The sequence below is a fragment of the Salvelinus alpinus genome, chromosome 11, assembly GCF_045679555.1.
Source record: "Salvelinus alpinus chromosome 11, SLU_Salpinus.1, whole genome shotgun sequence".
Taxonomy (NCBI): domain Eukaryota; kingdom Metazoa; phylum Chordata; class Actinopteri; order Salmoniformes; family Salmonidae; genus Salvelinus; species Salvelinus alpinus.
This window is the reverse complement of record NC_092096.1, coordinates 58,138,887-58,158,578: the sequence shown is the minus strand read 5'-3', so window position 1 is coordinate 58,158,578 and position 19,692 is coordinate 58,138,887. Positions and strand designations below refer to the sequence as shown.

Below are 19,692 nucleotides of genomic sequence, written 5' to 3'. Positions count from 1 at the left end.
AGAGCAATCGGGGGAGAAGGGCCTTGGTGAGGTAGGTGACCAAGAATCCGATGGTCACTCTGACAGAGCTCCAGAGTTCCTTTGTGGAGATGGGAGAACCTTCCAGAAGGACAACCGTCTCTGCAGCACTCCACCAATCAGGCCTTTGTTAGTGGCCAGATGGAAGCCACTCCTCAGTAAAAGGCACATGACAGCCCGCTTGAAGTTTGCCAAAAGGCACTTAGACTCTCAGACCATGTGAAACAACAATCTCCGGTCTGATGAAACCAAGATTTAACTATTTGGCCTGAATGCCAAGTGTCACGTCTGGTGGAAACATGGCAACATCCCTACGGTGAAGCATGGTGGTGGCAGCATCATGCCGTGAGGATGATTTTCAGCGGCAGGGACTGAGAGACTAGTCCGGATTGAGGGGAAGATCAACGGAGCAAAGTACAGAGAGATCCTTGATGAAAACCTGCTCCAGAGCTCGCAGGACCTCATACTAGGGGCGAAGATTCACCTTCCAACAGGACAACAACCCTAAGCAAACAGCTTAGACAATGCAGTAGTGGCTTTGGGGGAAGTCTCTGAATGTCCTTGAGGGGCCCAGCCAGAGCCCGGACGTGACCCGGTCGAACATCTCTGGAGAGACCTGAAAGTAGCTGTGCAGCGACGTTCCACATCCAACCTGACAGAGCTTGAGTGGATCTGCGGAGAAGAATGGGAGAAACTCCCTAAATACAGGTGTGCCAAGCTTGTAGCGGCATACCCAAGAAGACTCGATGCTGTAATCGCTGCCAAAGGTTATTGAGCAAAGTACTGATTAAAGGGTCTGAATGCTTATGTAGATGTGATTTCATTTTTTTTTTATATATAATTTAGCAAATATTTCTGAACCTGTTTTTGTTTTATCATTATGGAGTATTGTGTGTAGATTGAGGGGGAAAAAACTATTTAATCAATTTTAGAATCAGGCTGTAACGTAACAAAATGTGGAAAAAGTCAAGGGGTCTGAATACTGTTCAAATAATACCCCTTAAAGTGGTGAATTGGCAGCGTAAACAGTGTGCTGGCCTTGCTGTTTTTCACAGGTGTACTTTTTCTCTTTTGTTTTTTCTTACTGTATTTTTTTTTTTTTTTTTTTTCTCAAGGGTGTTCATCAGCTTTAATATTGCAGATATATTGTTGGTTCCATCAATGTAATTGTCTGCATAATTTCCAATCCCCATATATTTTTGGGATAAATGTATATCCACACACACACACACACACACACACGCACTCTTACATATACATACATACTTTTTTTTAGAATATACCTTTATTATTCCCCGCAAACCCTACCACCCCTCCCCCAATTGGAGTAAACTAATAAACAATAAGACTTAGGCTTCTACCTTCAGTTTATGCATCTTATACACATTTTACAGACACAATCTCTTTTACAATAGTGTTTGTTTTTAGTCCTTTATTTCTGATGTCCATCCAGTTTGATTTATATTTGTAACTGTGCTATTTCACAACATTTCTGAACCTATATAAATTTTACAAACCACGTATATTTTACATTGGTTGTTGTTATTAGTCCCACCCTTCAGCTCCATTCAACCCCTCCCATATATCTCTTAACACCATCCATTTTTGTTTTCTGTTTGCCATATATTTCTCAACTGTGCTGTGATGCTTCACAAAAGTACTGACCCTTTCTATTCTCATAGCTTCTACAGATTGTAAATTAAAGATAACAGGTTTACTAAAATAATTTATATTTTATTGATCGATTGACTGACTTTTCAAATCTCCTAGTATTGCTATCTGCAGCGTTAGTTCTAGGTAAATGTTGCAATTCTTCAGCCATTCCTGGACCTGTTACCGAAACGAGCTACTTATAGACAGTACCAAAATAATTGATCTAATGACTATTCCTCCTTGAAGCAAAATCTGCATGCTGGGAAGATTGTATCACATATATATATACACTGCTCAAAAAAATAAAGGGAACACTAAAATAACACATCCTAGATCTGAATGAATGAAATATTCTTATTAAATACTTTTTTCTTTACATAGTTGAATGTGCTGACAACAAAATCACACAAAAATGATCAATGGAAATCAAATGTATCAACCCATGGAGGTCTGGATTTGGAGTCACACTCAAAATTAAAGTGGAAAACCACACTACAGGCTGATCCAACTTTGATGGAATGTCCTTAAAACAAGTCAAAATGAGGCTCAGTAGTGTGTGTGGCCTCCACGTGCCTGTATGACCTCCCTACAACGCCTGGGCATGCTCCTGATGAGGTGACGGATGGTCTCCTGAGGGATCTCCTCCCAGACCTGGACTAAAGCATCCGCCAACTCCTGGACAGTCTGTGGTGCAACGTGGCGTTGGTGGATGGAGCGAGACATGATGTCCCAGATGTGCTCAATTGGATTCAGGTCTGGGGAATGGGCGGGCCAGTCCATAGCATCAATGCCTTCCTCTTGCAGGAACTGCTGACACACTCCAGCCACATGAGGTCTAGCATTGTCTTGCATTAGGAGGAACCCAGGGCCAACCGCACCAGCATATGGTCTCACAAGGGGTCTGAGGATCTCATCTCGGTACCTAATGGCAGTCAGGCTACCTCTGGCGAGCACATGGAGGGCTGTGCGGCCCCCCCAAAGAAATGCCACCCCACACCATGACTGACCCACCGCCAAACCGGTCATGCTGGAGGATGTTGCAGGCAGCAGAACGTTCTCCACGGCGTCTCCAGACTCTTTCACGTCTGTCACATGTGCTCAGTGTGAACCTGCTTTCATCTGTGAAGGGCACAGGGCGCCAGTGGCGAATTTGCCAATCTTGGTGTTCTCTGGCAAATGCCAAACGTCCTGCACGGTGTTGGGCTGTTAGCACAACCCCCACCTGTGGACGTCGGGCCCTCATACCACCCACATGGAGTCTGTTTCTGACCGTTTGAGCAGACACATGCACATTTGTGGCCTGCTGGAGGTCATTTTGCAGGGCTCTGGCAGTGCTCCTCCTGCTCCTCCTTGCACAAAGGCGGAGGTAGCGGTCCTGCTGCTGGGTTGTTGCCCTCCTACGGCCTCCTCCACGTCTCCTGATGTACTGGCCTGTCTCCTGGTAGCGCCTCCATGCTCTGGACACTACGCTGACAGACACAGCAAACCTTCTTGCCACAGCTCGCATTGATGTGCCATCCTGGATGAGCTGCACTACCTGAGCCACTTGTGTGGGTTGTAGACTCCGTCTCATGCTACCACTAGAGTGAAAGCACCGCCAGCATTCAAAAGTGACCAAAACATCAGCCAGGAAGCATAGGAACTGAGAAGTGGTCTGTGGTCACCACCTGCAGAACCACTCCTTTATTGGGGGTGTCTTGCTAATTGCCTATAATTTCCACCTGTTGTCTATTCCATTTGCACAACAGCATGTGAAATTTATTGTCAATCAGTGTTGCTTCCTAAGTGGACAGTTTGATTTCACAGAAGTGTGATTGACTTGGAGTTACATTGTGTTGTTTAAGTGTTCCCTTTTATTTTTTTGAGCAGTGTATAACATTCTATTGGTTTCAATCATTTTGTATAATTTAAATTGAAAAATTTGAAGTTTTGAATACGGTGTCGTTTTGCGTGTCAATTCACATAAACCATGTGCCATGGAATCGGTACATCGAAAATCTCTTCCCAACTATTTTGCAATTTATATGGCACAGCTGTAAATTTTTTGGTCCTGAAATGAAATTGGTATATCTCTTTATTTATCACAATTTTCTTTAACCATTTTTGGTCTTTAATGCAGGGCCGACACAGACTTTTCCCCCCTTCCACTTGCCTCTTCCATTTTTGTGGTAATGCTGCAATTAGTTGGTTGTAATTTTGGGTAGAGCAGACATTTCCATATGTCTGTGTTAGCTGCATGTGTGACAACTCCACCAGTCCTATTTATGATGCAATTTACAAAAAATATACCTTTTTACATTTTTTTTTAAATATTTTTTTTTTCATTTTTTAAATCAATTAGTATATTTGAGTTTAACCACTATTTGTTGTCTTTTCAGGTGGATTAAACTGAAATTGCAACCAACTTTCTAAGGCTTGTTTAAAAAATTATATTTTGGAGATTTTGTTTTCAAATAACCGAAAGTGAGCAGTTGTAATCTGAATAAAGGGAAAAAGGCCATCCTTGAACATGGGGTGAGACACAATAATTTACAAGAGAACCATTTTGGATTTAAGTGTAACTTTTGTATGACTAATGCCTTTAGTGAGAGGTCTAATGCTTTAATATTTAATAATTTCTGCCCTCCAAATTCATAGGTGTTCTTTATTAACCCAGCACCTACGGTTTGAAAGATGTGCGTATGACCACAAACTTTTCAAAGCATACCCCTACAATAAGGATTTTGTCTTCATTTGTCATTTTGTAAAAGAATTCTCACCAATTGAATGAAAAAAAGAGTTAATTCAAATATGTATTTCTGTTTGAGCCTTACACTTACTAAACACAACACGAGTGATGTTATTCTTAACCTTTCCCTAGAAGGACTCCAACGCACATTGTTCCAGGGTGAAGTTTCCCCAAGGTACAGATCTCGGATCAGCTTCCCCTCCCCCAATTACATATTTAAATCAATCAACACCATGCGAATCCGTTGTTTCACCCTGCTAGTTCAAAGGGTCTGCGTCTGAGCCAAGAGTCTGATGAAACCCTGATTTATCCTCCTAATTGGTCATTGTGAAGTCGTAGCGCCAAGTGGGACTTAATGTGTTTAATTTTAACTAATTATTTTGTATTTCTTTTTGGGGGTTATTCATCTGGAGTATTCATGTGCTTTGAGAAAGCCAGTTCACATGAGACCGAGGAATGTGTTCCAAATGGCACCCTATTCCCTACATAGTGCACTACTTTTGATCAGAGCTCTATTGGCCCTGGTCTAAAGTAGTGCACTAAATAGGGCAATGGTCAAACATAGTGTTGTAAATAGGGAATGGGGGGTGCCATTCCGGTTGCAACTTGATAGAGGTTAAGTTGTAGGCTGTGCATTGCGTGATATGTGCCACAATGCCTTGTGGGAACTGGAATATTGGTCAAGACAGATGTAAAGGCAGGGATTAAATGTGCAACCCACATCGTGGAGTATTGTATAGTTTAATCCCCCCCAGAGGAAATGTATTACAAACCATGATGAAAGTTTTGAAAATGACATGGCATTCAGTCAACATGTTTTAATCAAAAATAAACTCTTATGTGGAGGATGGTATTGGCTTTGTATAATAGCCCTTCTGCAAAGAGAGCTCTCCTCTTTAAATATTCAGGGGGGTATATATAAATCTATTAATCATGATAAACAGGAGAAATAACATGATTGCTTCTTCAAGTAAAATATATTTAAGATAATGTACTGTGTGTGTATGTTCACAAGTATATGTGTACGCCTTTGTGTTTGAAGAGCTTACCCGTAATACCTGTCCCAATTGACCTTGCCTTTCTAACTCCAGCTGACATCCAATCCCAACATCTACTCACCCCATCACCTTTCACAATTACAAGAGCCCCCCATTCCTTGATAGTAAACCGAGAGAGAAACCTGCCTGGCGATAAGGAAGGCTTCTATAATTGTCTTCTTTCATTGGCCTGTACCTTATTTATTTGAGTGGCGTTTATAGCCTTTGGAATGAACTCTTCCTATGGACAAACGACCCTCCAGACATTTCTAACGGAGGCTCTCGCCCCGTAATCCGGGGTGAGTGAGTGACGGGGGGGGGGGGGGGGGTCACGACCCCATAAAGCCCGGATGGGTGCTGAAGCTCCGGACCATATCTCATTAAGGGGCGAGGTTGTAAACGAGACTTGCCTTCACTCTCTCCCCTTACTGGAGCGATTGATTAGTCCAGGGACAATCAATGTTAATTAAGGTGTGAGGGAACCTTTTAATTGTACTGCATGAATCATTGTGTCAGCTTGCGCCTTGACCTTCTTTGATTTACATTGTGAATGAATGGCTCCTCGTTGAGAAGCAAATACATTCTAGATATTGCCAGATGAACCTAGTAGATATCAGAAGATTTTGATATGAGTTTTAGATTTATGCATAGCTTGTCAACGATGATGAAGAGGATTGACTCGCATGCATAGGGCATATAGTATATTGTGAATGGCTCTTGGTGACAAGTTATTGAATTTTAGATACTACCAGATGAACCTAGTAGATTGAAGTGGAGATTTGGTAGTCAATATGTTTTAGATATAGCCAGGTAAGGCTAGTAGATTTGGTAGTCAATACGTTTTAGATATAGCCAGGTAAGGCGTGTAGATTTGGTAGTCAATACTTTTTAGATACAGCCAGTTAAGGCGTGTAGATTTGGTAGTCAATACGTTTTAGATATAGCCAGGTAAGGCGTGTAGATTTGGTAGTCAATATGTTACAGATATTGCCAGTTAATGCTAGTAGATATTGTATGGTTTTAGAGATTTTTGCATAGCTTGTCAAGGGATGATAAGCAGAGGTTCACGTGCGTAGGGTATGTGACTTCTATCTCCTCTAGCTGTGGCATTGACCTTTTGTCTACTGATGTGCACAGATGATTCGTTCATATCAATCAATACACTTTAATCCAATGAGTCCCTCCGTAACGCTGGTGCGTTTTGGACTAACCCTTTTTTAAACACTGTTTGAGCTAAGGACTTCTGGGTTGTACCATTTGGATTCGTTGGATTTTGTCCGTAGATACCATTAGTCTGTGTAATTTACGGGGGCTGAGCTAGAGCGGTGTTTGTGAGACAAGGGCAGATCCCAAAAGGGCCCGGTAACGGGTATTTTTACGAAAACGTCTATAGAGTCTGAATGGTTTGAGCACTAAGCTGAGACTCTATGATGCTCACAAGCTACACAAGAGTTGTTAGAACGTAAGATGTTCTTCTCCATAGAAGATCATAGGAAATCCCAGGACAGTGTCTATAATACTGTAATATGCTCACATAGTCGCTGTCACAAACTCCACACTGACTAGTTGGATATTAATTTTTCCGGTGAGAAAACAATTTCTGTGCTATAAACAGCATTTATACACTATATATACGAAAGGATTTGGACACTCCTTCAAGTTAGTGGATTCAGCTATTTCAGCCACTCCCGTTGCTGACAGGTGTATAGAATCGAGCACACCGCCATGCAATGTCCATAGACAAACATTGGCAGTAGAATGGTCTTAGTGACTTTCAATGTGGCACCGTCATAGGATGCCACCTTTCCAACAAGTCAGTTTGTCAAATTTCTCCCCTTGTAAAGCTGCCCCGGTCAACTGCAAGTGCTGTTATTGTGAAGTGGGAAATGTCTAGGAGCAACAACGGCTCAGCCGCGAAGTGGTAGGCCACCCAATCTCACAGAACGGGACCGCCAGGTGCCTCGGTTTCAACACTCACCAAGTTACCTCTGGAAGCAACGTCAGCACAATAACTGTTCGTCGGGAGCTTCGTGGAATTGGTTTCCATGGCTGAGTAGCCGCACACAAGCCTAAGATCAAAATGCGCGATGCCAAGCGTGGGAAGGCGTGGTGTAAAGCTTACTGCCATTGGGCTCTGGAGAAGTGGAAACGCGTTGTCTCTCGAGTGATGAATCAGGCTTAACCATCTGGCAGTCCGATGGACAAATCTGGGTTTGGCGGATGCCAGGAGAACGCTGCCTGCCCAAATGCATAGTACCAACTAAAGTTTGGTGGAGAAGGAATAATGGTCGTGGGCTGTTTTTCATGGTTCGGGCTAGGTCCCTTAGTTCCAGGGAAGGGAAATTTTAACGCTACAGTATACATTGACATTCTATCCGATTCTGTGCTTCCAACTTTGTGGCAACAGTTTGGGGAAAGCCTTTCCTGTTTCAGCATGACAATCCCCCCCCAGTGCAAAAAGCGAGGTCCATACAGAAATGGTTTGTAAGATCAGTGTGGATCAACTTGACTGGCCTGCACAGAGCCCTGACCTCAACCCCATTGAACACCTTTGGGATTAATTGGAACGCCGACTGCGAGCCAGGCCTAATCGCCCAACATCAGTGCCCAACCTCACTAATTCTCGTGTGGCTCAATGGAAGCAAGTCCCTGCATCAGTGGAAAGCCTTCCCAGAAGAGTGGAGGCTATTATATAGCAGCAAAGGGGTGACCAACTCCATATTAATGCCCAAGATTTTGGAATGAGATATTCGACGAGCGGTGGACCTTAATGGATGGATCTGTTTATGTCAAATTATTTAGTGTTCTGCCTGTAGCCCTGGTTGTCCTGAAAAGAAAATGGTAAAACCATTCAATGTGAGGCTAAATATAAGGTCTGGACAAGCAGATAAATGGTCAGATACTGTAAATGAAAAGCCGATTTTTGCTGGGATCTGTGGACTGATGGGGTTAAGCATGTGATGGTACATTTTGTGCAGTAAGTGGTGTCATTACGCCTGGCGACATCATCGGGTGCACGTGGTGGTTGAGCTTTGATTGATGAATGCCAAAAGTAAAATGGCAGACGTAAGACACTGCCAGCCAAGTAATTGTGTTGATAATGAAAGCCGAGGTGAAGGCTCTTTCGCGTCTGAGCCGATTTTGCACTCGGCCGACTGTTTCCTGTCCCCATCCGTCATACCCTGAGTATCAGTCTGCACACAGTGCAAATTCATATTACGGCACAGAAATTTACTTCGTCCCAAATTGCACCCTATTTCCTACATAGTGCACTACTTTCAACCAGGGACCATATTCCTTTTGTCAAAAGTAGTGCACTATAAAGGGCATAAGGTGTCATTTGGGATATTGACATCGTTTTAGCCTTATTCTTCTCGTCAAATGGATGATTCTACAGTTGACAGCATGGAACCCGCAAATGCATCGACCTCTTAATCTGAGCAGCGAAATGAAATGGGAATTAATTCTAGTTCATTAAACACATGCTAAATATTTATCATATTTGCCAGTGTAGCAACATCAGTGTTTGATTGGGCACCTCTGGATATTGACTTTATGATTCTATTGTCAGTATATCTGAATCCACAAACACACACTGTAAGGTTTTACACATGCTGTAAAACCATCATTTGGATCATCCTGGATGGTCAGTCCTTGCATCCATAGGTCTGTCTATGAATTTGAGTGTTAACATTCCTCTTGCTCTGTCCCTCAGCTGTTGACCAAAAACCATTGCAGGCTGACTGCTTTGTTGTTTGAATCCCAGGTTGCCCCGTTAACCTAACCTTTCTCTTCCCTTTCAGATGTAATAATCGGACCCAGTGTGCTGTAGTGGCTGGACCAGATGTATTTCCTGACCCTTGCCCCGGAACCTATAAGTACCTAGAAGTCCAGTACGAATGTGTACCCTACAGTACGTATCTCTTCATTCTCTTATGTTTCTCGATGCAGTTCATTGCTTTGTCCCATATTGCACGCTATTCCCTATATAGTGCACTACTTATAGGACTTTGGTCAGTAGTGCACTATATAGAGAATAGTGTACCATTTGGGACAAAGTCTGTGACATAGTACATGATGATTTCTGCATTGTAACTTTCTTCGTCATCACGCCTAATTTCCATGTAACAGCAATGCCACTTCACTCTGTCATATCCTAAAATGTATGATTATGTCATTTAAGTGAATGTGGTCCCTTTTTAAGGATGCGACAATAAGAAGGAGTCTGAAGTGCGGTAGCATGGGTGCTGGGAAATGTCAGTATCTGATTCCGGTAACCTCTATTGTGCAGGACTATCGATTGTGCCCTCAAATGTAATGTGAAAAATGAAAGTTCAAATTCACTTTAGCGTGTCAAAATGATTACCTTTATTCCAAACCCTGGTCGATTTTATCTCCGACAATATCTGTGTGAATGTCTGATATATTTTTCTCCTTTATCCAACTCATCATTTTGTATCTTCATGTATGAATAACACATTGTCAATGATATTCCAGCACATGCCATATTGGGCTTATAAGAAATACATGTTATTAGATTTTCTGATGTGCACTGTATTGATTGCTATGGGGATCTGGTATACAAGTGAGGCATTGGATTCAAGCTAGATTAAGATTGAATGTAGTATTCTACTTCAAAGGGCTATCATCCATACATAAATCAACATTGACATTTCGATGTTGATGTCATTCTTATTCCACCTGTTCTTCCTTTAACAGTGTTTTTAGACAGCTGACAAGAGACTAGAGGTAATTTTTAATGATAAAACCACATAAATAGCCTTATTTGATGTTGAAACATAAACAGATGTTTTGCAATTGGTCAATTGATTTTCTCACACACATAAAATGAAAATATTGCATCGGTCGTCAACTGATACTTTTCTGAGTATTCAGCCTCGGTTCTAAGCATTGAGAAGGGAGCTAACGGAGCTGTCGGAGCTATTACCAAGTGTGTCCATCAAGTTAGTCCTTTAGCATCAAAGGAAGTTTAGCTTTATTCGAAATGCAGTCAAGTTTTTAGCTGCCGTGTTCAATTCAATTCCAACAGAACTCAATTGTATTGGCTTAGCTTCTAGCTAGGCCAATTATTTGACAAACACACTTCGTATATGGGATGAGAGACCTAGGCCTGAACCTTTTAAAACCTTCAAAACAGCATGCCTTCCAGCCACAGTGGCATCATAGCATGACCGAAGCACCCCAAAGGTATCCATGGGTGAACTGGAAATGGAAAAGGTTTGGGGTGTGAATGGAATACCCAGCGTGTAGACCGGGTTAAACAGACGAACAGGAAGAGAGGATGTGGTCACTGGAAGTGCACGGCCATTATCATACGACCTCCCACATTGTTTCGCTGACCTTGGAAAGAGAACGTTGTTTACCGTGAAAGCCTGTGGTACCGAAGGTGTCAAAAGCTAACCACATGGGATTTAGAAGCTATTGTAATTTGGAATGAACTGGATGTGTCAGTTAAAGACAATTATATTTGCTGCCATCCGGCTTTGTGCCTTTGGAGAATGCACAGTATCATGCAGCGTTTCAAATGAAACAAATGTCGCATATCCGATGTTATTTCATTTTGTGGTGCTTTTATCTACGTTTTCTATATACAACAAATCTGAGGTGATTATGCAATGAAAAGGCAGCCTGTCAGAAACTATATATTGGATAATAAAAGAAAAAGGTCTAATTTCCAGGGTGGTGGTTCTTATCGTAAGATTATCCACCATACAGTACTTGGATAGATTTGAGCCACAACCCATTTGTTCAGTGGTAGCATTGGACTCAACAGTCCACATCAAATAATGGATCTTCTTCCCTGGTGGTGAATTCAGACACCTCCTACAGTAAGCACGCCTCTCTTTTCTCAGAATCAGTGTTTTGTTTTGTATCAAACACTGGTGATTACAACTACCTCCCCTAGCATCACAATTGCAACTCCATGTCAGAATCCATCAATACATTCCTATAACTAGCTCCAGTACTGCAATGCTGACGTGAGCGCTTAAGACACAGAGAAGACATAGAGGGCTAATAGCTAGGATGGCCAAAAGCACTGACTTGTCTGTGATTTTACTTATTGCCAGTTAAATGAGTAACATGTTGGGAAAAGAAGTGGATTTGAGATGAAGCAATTATGGGCAGATAGATGGTATAAGGAGGAATGGGTAGTAAACCAGCCCCCCACACCCAACCCTTCTCCAGAACCATACCCCCTCACCCTTCTCCAGAACCATACCCCCTCACCCTTCTCCAGAACCATACCCCCTCACCCTTCTCCAGAACCATACCCCCTCACCCTTCTCCAGAACCATACCCCCTCACCCTTCTCCAGAACCATACCCCCTCACCCTTCTCCAGAACCATACCCCCTCACCCTTCTCCAGAACCATACCCCCTCACCCTTCTCCAGAACCATACCCCCTCACCCTTCTCCAGAACCATACCACCTCACCCTTCTCCAGAACCATACCCCCTCACCCTTCTCCAGAACCATACCCCCTCACCCTTCTCCAGAACCATACCCCCTCACCCAACCCCATCTCCAGCCTATCACCAGACAGACTGACTGAGAGACTAATAAGAGGACCAGCCACCCATGGTGTGAATTTTCCTCCAGCCCGAAAAATCTCCACAGTATATCCCACTGACAAGTTCTCTCTCTCTTGTTCTCTCTCTCTCTCGTTCTCTTTCTCTCTTGTTCTTTCTCTCTCGTGTTCTTTCGCACCCTCTCTGCCTATATCTCTCTCTTCCTGTGGAAGATGTTTTCATCAGTATTCCGGTGCTGAAAGCAGGCACTTTCAGAATAAGTTACAGCTCCTCTCTCCGTCTTCCATCAGCAGAGGAGAAGGGCTTCATCAGACCCACACCTGCAATAGTAGTGAATGAGACGCTGCAGAGAGCTTCACTCTGACGCCATATGATATTGTTTTTATTAGTTGGTGAATTCAATTCACACCATGAATTGTAATGGCGGTTATTCTGGGAGCTAGCCACACCTGTGTTTGCCTGTGATTTGGGGAGATGCAGACCAATAGTCGGAATAATCGGAGATAAATAGAGATGAAAGAGCTTCCTTTTTCTAGTCGGTCCAAGACGACAAGACGGTGCTGAGTCGAAGGCAATCATGCTGGCGCAGAGCCCATGCGCGTCATGATAATAGAGTAATTTGGAGAAACCAACTCTACTTTTATACCGCTTCTCGTCGGTAAACAACTACTTTCTGATATTGCCACGTTGCCAATGATATAAGCCGTCGTTATGTTTGCATCAGCATGAACTTGTGTTTCTCCAACGCCAGAACACTCACTTACCTCCCCTGTGCTTCCCTTGTTTAGACGTGCTCTGCAATGCAGTTTGTGGATTACTACGGCTACCCTTTTGGAATGAGTGATGCGCCTGTCGTCCTGTTGTGATGATGACCTATAACTTTGACTCTCAGGCCCTGTTTGAATACTCTTAAAAACGCCTCGCTCCTTCAACCCTTCCTTGATATAATCACTGATATAACGTGAATGGGTTGATCAGTGCAAGCGTGTCACCGCATTGCTTTCACCAATCATACGTTGTGTCAAATCAGTGGTTTGCTCAAGGACGGAGGAAGGAAGGATACACTTTAAGAGGATTCAAACCGGGCCCTTGATTCGAATTCTCTCATGTCTCCAGAAAGATTCAGAAAGACTCCGCCCCCGTCAGTCCCGTCAGTCCTCGCTTATCAAATCTTTTGTTCTTTAACGAGCAGGTCCCAACCCAATCTTTTAGCGGTCAACACTGTTTCTCAGTAGCCCTCTGACCCCACTCTTTCATAACTTTAATGAATCGATTTAGTCATAACACCTCAGAGTGCTCCTTAGTTCCCCGCAGGGTCATGAAAGAAAACACATCCCCTGTTGAAAAGGCGGCAGTGTCCCTTGTGGAATGTTTGGCCGAACACCAAACTCCCTTTGGAGGAAAAAGAGGGGGTTGCAACCTGGCATCGGCCTTTCCCAACTCCCTACCTCCTCTATGACCAATTAGATGGCGAATGTACTGACCTTGAGTTCTGCTGATAAATCCCGATACGAGGTAAAACCAGAGCTTTCCTGTTCTTGCACGCTAATAAATACATTGTTCCATTTTTTTTTTTAAAGGCACAATGCACAGCGGGATCTCGCCAGCTCCGAACACGGCTTGTGTGCACAAGCTAAGCCAAGATGTATAATCATGTAATCAAGGCCTTTTTGAGTTGGCTGAAATAAGGTAGTCAGTCCTCAGCTATACGTCGTGGCGCACAGCCACATACTTTTGCCCGACAATAAGCCATTTTTATTTATTTATTTTTGCTTCTAATTATTTCCGCATGGACGAGCAATCAATCGTTAATAAGCAGAAACCGGTTCGGCGGCCTAACCGAATCAAGCAACTGATTATTTTTGGCACAACACTCAGCACCTGCCTGGTGCTGAGACGGCAGATAAAAATGTGAAATCAATGCGGCGCGTGGGTGTCGTTTACAGTGCCGCCCCCACAAAATGTGGTGTCATTACGGGCGCCATTACGCCACGGTCACACCTTTAGTAAACAGCACCTGTGTGAACGGACTGTTTGGCTGACCAGACACTTTGTCATAGTCAGCCGGGCTCCCTGAGGCCTGTTGCGAGATTGATTTCAAATCTGATTTGATATGAAAATGATGACATGAAAACTTAAAGTCTTGGCTAAATGCTTAAGAGGAAAATACAAATAGTCTGCGTCAGTGTAACCTGTCATTCACACCGCAAGTAATGTCATCAATATCTAGCCTGTGATGTATAATTGCATATGTATTCGTCTTTATCAGATAAACAGTATATAACTAACTCAGTCAGTCATTTCGTCGTCAGTTGTATATAAGGCATTCACACAGCAGGCACCAGCTTTAGCTTACAGACTGACAGGGAGTCTTGTCACCTGAATGACTATCTACCTCTCCTAATGTGTGAAAGGGGGATTGCAGTGCTATCATATCGTTTAGTGACAGCTGACCACCCTGCAACTGGGGAAAGCTTATGATGATGGCTTATGGTCTTACACTGTGTGTGTGTGTGTGTGTGTGTGTGTGTGTGTGTGTGTGTGTGTGTGTGTGTGTGTGTGTGTGTGTGTGTGTGTGTGTGTGTGTGTGTGTGTGTGTGTGTGTGTGTGTGTGTGTGTGTGTGTGTGCACGCAAATATAAGGGGAAAATAAAATCACTGACTTGTATCTTGAATGTCAGTCATTGGTTTGAACACTGACCTGAAACTGATTATGTCCATGGTTTTGACTGGTAGGCTCCCAGATCCACAGTCATTGTGTTTTTGTAATTAATTCATCACATTGTTGCTAATTGATTAAAGGGAAAATTCCAAATGTTCAACATCAAATTGATCATCTCTAGAACCACGTGAAAATGGCGCGTTTCTGTTTAGTAGTCAAATAGATAGATGCGTTTTTCCGATGACATCATCCAGAGAGACTGATGACGTCATATGGTGTGCATCATGTGATTTTAACCAACTGTGAGCAGGCGAAGGCTGCTTACTAAGAGGAGTACATACTAATACAGTGTTAAATGCACTGACTTCTCACTTCAACAAGGATACAGAGTGTAACTTGATTATCATACAGGATACATGGAAAGGCGAGGGAAATTAGTAGACATTAATGCATGTATTTTCCTGCATTGTTCCAGTAGTGGGTCAGTAATTGCACAGGAAGGGTGTGATTACCAATGTGGATAAATGGGGGTGTTAGAGGTGAATCTGGGCATGTGGAAAAATGCTTTCCCCCCCCACTAATAGCCATGTAATTTATCAGGTCCTCGTTCTGGCCTCTATCTTTTGGTTCTTCATGCGCACAAACACAGGCACACGCGTATGCACGCATGCACACACACATACACACACACACACACACACGCAGATGCAGGCATGAACACACACACACATTTTTGAAAGGGGTGCTAAGTTCAAAGAAAAGAGAGACCCGCACACAAGGGATACTTAGTGCCAGGGCTATCACTCTGAATGGAGATTGGCCTCATTGGGGTCTCTCTCTGCGATATCGCCCTGCTAATCCGAGTTCCTACAGTGTGACTGGTGTAATGAAGCTCCCTCTTTCTTCTGTGTTCTCTCACCAAACACTCTTTATCGCCCGGCTAAAAGCTTTCTTATTTCCCCTCTGCCTGCTTTCACTTTCCTGCTTCCCTTCTGTAATTTCAAGGTTTCTGGAATCAAGGCATGTTCAGGAAGTGAAATTAAGTTATTTCTGCTCCAATTCCGGTCCATGTTCCTGAAAATGTATTTAATCTTTATTTATTTTGCTTGTGTTATTTTCCCCTCTATCGGTCTGTCTACTGCCTCTCCCTGGTGTATGACTGGTTGGCTGTGTGCCAAGTCTTTGCACCTGTCTCTCTCTCACACACGCACTTGAAAACACAGACACACACACACACACACACACACACACACACACACACACACACACACACACACACACACACACACACACACACACACACACACACACACACACACACACACACACACACACACACACACACACACACACAAACACACACACACACACACACACACACACACACACACACACACACACACACACACACACACACGCACTAATGCTCACACTCACACACACACACACACACACACACACATACACACACTGGCGGCTTCCTGCACTGTCAAGGTTATGAGAGAGCACAGCTACTGCTCCCAGGGAGGGAGAGCAATAGAGGAGAAAAGGAGAGGGAGAGGAGAGGAGGGAGGGAGATGGAGAAATGGGGGACAGAGGAGAAGCGAGACAGGAGGAGAATACAAGAGGGACATGGGGCGGAAGGAGGCAGAGGGACAGGGGCGAAAGGAGGCACAGGAGGCAGAGACTTAGACCGAGCAATTGTACCCGTGACCCAACCCCCCCCCCGCCCCTCAGGGAAAAATAATAGAAATTGTATCCGTGACCCCCCCCTAGGCACATGCTATTCAAAGCCCTCTAATTTGTGTCATTAATTAAGAAGTGGGAGTCTAGTCACTGTGCCCTCCTAGGTTCAGAGAACAGGAAGAAAGGAGGGGAGGAAAGAGGGTGAAATATGACCAAAATGGCCTCCGCTCAGCCATGAATCTCTATTAGCGCCTAATGATACCATTCTGCCACCTCGCTGCTATAATGATGGAATTGTGAAATATTAATTATTTAAATGCAGATCCATACATCTGTCGTTCACGTGGGCAGTGCTAGCGAGGGCTTAAGAGGGTTACAAGGTCACTAAGGCCTTTAGCATTATGCAGAAGCCATTATTATTTTTGTGATCCCGAAATTCTAACATACACTACCGGTCAAAACTTTTATTACAGCTACTCACTCAAGGGTTTTTCTTTATTTTTACTATTTTCTACATTGTAGAATAATAGTGAAGACATCTGAATGCGTTTCAGCCAATCAGTTGTGTTGTGACAAGGTAATGGGAGGTATACAGAAGATTGAAAGACCAAGTCCATATTATGGCAAGAACAGGTCAAATAAGGAAAGAGAGATGACATACCATCGTTACTTTAAGACATGAAGGTCAGTCAATATGGAACATTTTAAGAACTTTGAAAGTTTCTTCAAGTGCAGTCGCAAAAACCTTCAAGCGCTATGATGGAACTGGCTCTCATGAGGACCGCCACAGGAATGGAAGACCCAGAGTTACCCCTTCTGTAGAGGATAAGTTTATTAGAGTTACCAGCCTCAGAAATTGCAGCCCAAAGAAATGCTTCAGAGTTCAAGTAACCGACACATCTCAACATCAGCATCAACTGTTCAGAGGAGACTGTGTGAATCAGGCCTTCTTGGTCGAAATACTGCAAAGAAAACATTACCATAGGACTCCAATAATAAGAAGATACTTGCTTGGGCCAAGAAACACGAGCAATGGACATTAGACAGGTGGAAATTTGTCCTTTTGGTCTGGAGTCCAAATTGGAGATTTTTGGTTCCAACTGCCATGTCTTTGTGCGCCGCGGTGTGGGTGAACGGATGATCTCTGCATGTGTATTTCCCACCGTAAAGCATGGAGGAGATGGTGTTGGGGTGCTTTGCTGGTGACACTGTCTGTGATTTATTTAGGACACTTAACCAGCATGACTACCACAGCATTCTGCAGCAATACACCATCCCATCTGTTTTGGGCTTAGTGGGACTATCATTTGTTTTTCAACAGAACAATGGCCCAACACACCTCCAAGCTGTGTAAGGGCTATTTTTACCAAGAAGGAGAGTGATGGAGTGCTGCATCAGATAACCTGGCCTCCACAATCCCCGACCTCAACCAAATTGAGATGGTTTGGGATGAGTCGGACCGCAGATTGAAGGAAAAGCAGCCAACAAGTGCTCAGCATATGTGAGAACTCCTTCAAGACTGTTGTAAAAGCATTCCTAATGAAGCTGGTTGAGAATGCCAAGCTGTCATCAAGGCAAACGGTGGCTATTTGAAGAATCTCAAATATAAAATATATTTATTTTTTTAACTTTTTTTTTTACACTTTTTGTTATTTCATAGTTTTGATGTCTTCACTATTATTCTACAATGTAGAAAATAGTAAAAATAAAGAAAAACCCTTGAATGAGTAGTGTATGTGTATTAAATACCTATTGATTATTATTATCATTTATTCATTTTTTTGTGACACTTTTTGGGGGATTTTGAAAAGCATGTTACAAATAAATGGTGTTATTATTATTTAGGACGGAGGGGGGCATGACTCAACATTAAATGAATATGCGGTGTTCACTTGCAGTGTCATATAGCGTTATGGTTGTCCATATTGATGGAAATCACTAAGTGCCTCTACATAAAAAGCGACATTCTCTTTTAAGATATCAACGTCATTTCCCTAATAAGAATGCATAGGGTGTCCAAGCGGCTTATTTGATTTGATAGGGCAGCTTGACCAATTAGATTCACTTGAGACCATGTGCCCTTTTGACGGCTCTGCGTTTTGCATGGTGAATTACTTGGTGTTGAAATGCTATCTGCTGCCAACACATGGCAGTGCAGTTACAGCTGTGTTGAATATTAGACATCATAGTCGGTGGTAGATGATGATCTTACACACTAGAATGAAACGAAAGGTATCGGCACCTTTTGTCACCATCTTCTCCATCACAGCCATCAACACATGACACTACATCTACCATGTATATTTACAGGAATAACAACTAGGAATCTATTTCTGGGATAATTGTATACGACCTCTGCTTCAGCAGATAGCAGGAAAGACCTTGCTGTTTGTGCCCTTGGCCAAATATGAAAATAGACAATGAATATATCTACTCTAGTGCAGCAGAGGCTGTGTTTGGCCTGGAAGCCATTTTACATTCACTCCACTGTGCCGGAAGGTCACCCGTTGTACCGCTGAAGTCTTCTGCTCCTGTTCTACGTCGAAGCTGTTGTCGATCCAACGCTAGTAGGGTTCATAAGGGTTAGTCCTCTTCCTGACCAAGATAAATGTACTGCTAAAAGTTGTTGAAGTGGCATTTCTGTATGATACTCTCTCTGAACTGTCTATATGCATTGCTATCCATGGCATATCAGTCTGATTTGGAGAGGATATATCCATAAACCATTCTGCTTTGAGAAGATCGCTTGGCTGTGCCAGTCCACTTAGTACACTCCGTTTTACATTGTCTTCGGTTTCTTTCCCTCTGCACTTATCTTGGAGAGGGGAAGGGAGAGCGGGAGGAAGAGAGAGTGGAGTGCATTTTAATGACTCGATGACAACCATGACCGAAATTGTATTAAGGTCACAATGGGGTAGGCGCCTTTTCCTATGAATCAATTCTCCCGTCTCTCCATATTCCCTCCTTCATTACATTATTTTATCTTAGTGCCACTGAACTTAGATATTCCGGCTACGTCGCTAGTATCCCAACCCCGTCGCCGCTAGATAAATAATCTCAAACAGCCCGAGAGATTTCATGTTTGACCTTGGGGACTTACACAGAAGATTCCGTCCTGACGAGCGATGACAGGAAACATGGGTAACGTGTATCCACGGACGCGGCTGCGTGTTGCGACGAGGATCCCCGGCGCGTCCCGCCATCCCGCCATCTCTTAAAGCGCTAATGGGTTTTGTTATAGACCGTGACCCTACCTCGCAACCGCTAGCGATCACTCAAACAAATACAGTAACACCCTGCCTTTATGTTGTGTGGTAGCTAATGGTCTGGTGGAAGATTAGTTTAATGTGAGAGGTT

The 19,692-nt window shown here is 43.3% G+C and overlaps 1 protein-coding gene across 6 annotated transcripts in view; it reads left to right on the top strand.

Annotated features, from left to right (window-relative positions):
- LOC139534554 (adhesion G protein-coupled receptor L3-like) overlaps nt 1-19,692 on the top strand; it is a 301,582-nt gene that overhangs the window by 128,285 nt on the left and 153,605 nt on the right. For all 6 annotated transcript variants that reach the window (XM_071333764.1, XM_071333763.1, XM_071333762.1 and 3 more), the window contains exon 5: nt 9,240-9,349. In XM_071333764.1, coding sequence (XP_071189865.1) covers nt 9,240-9,349 — 110 coding nt within the window. The remainder of the gene's footprint in view (nt 1-9,239; nt 9,350-19,692) is intronic.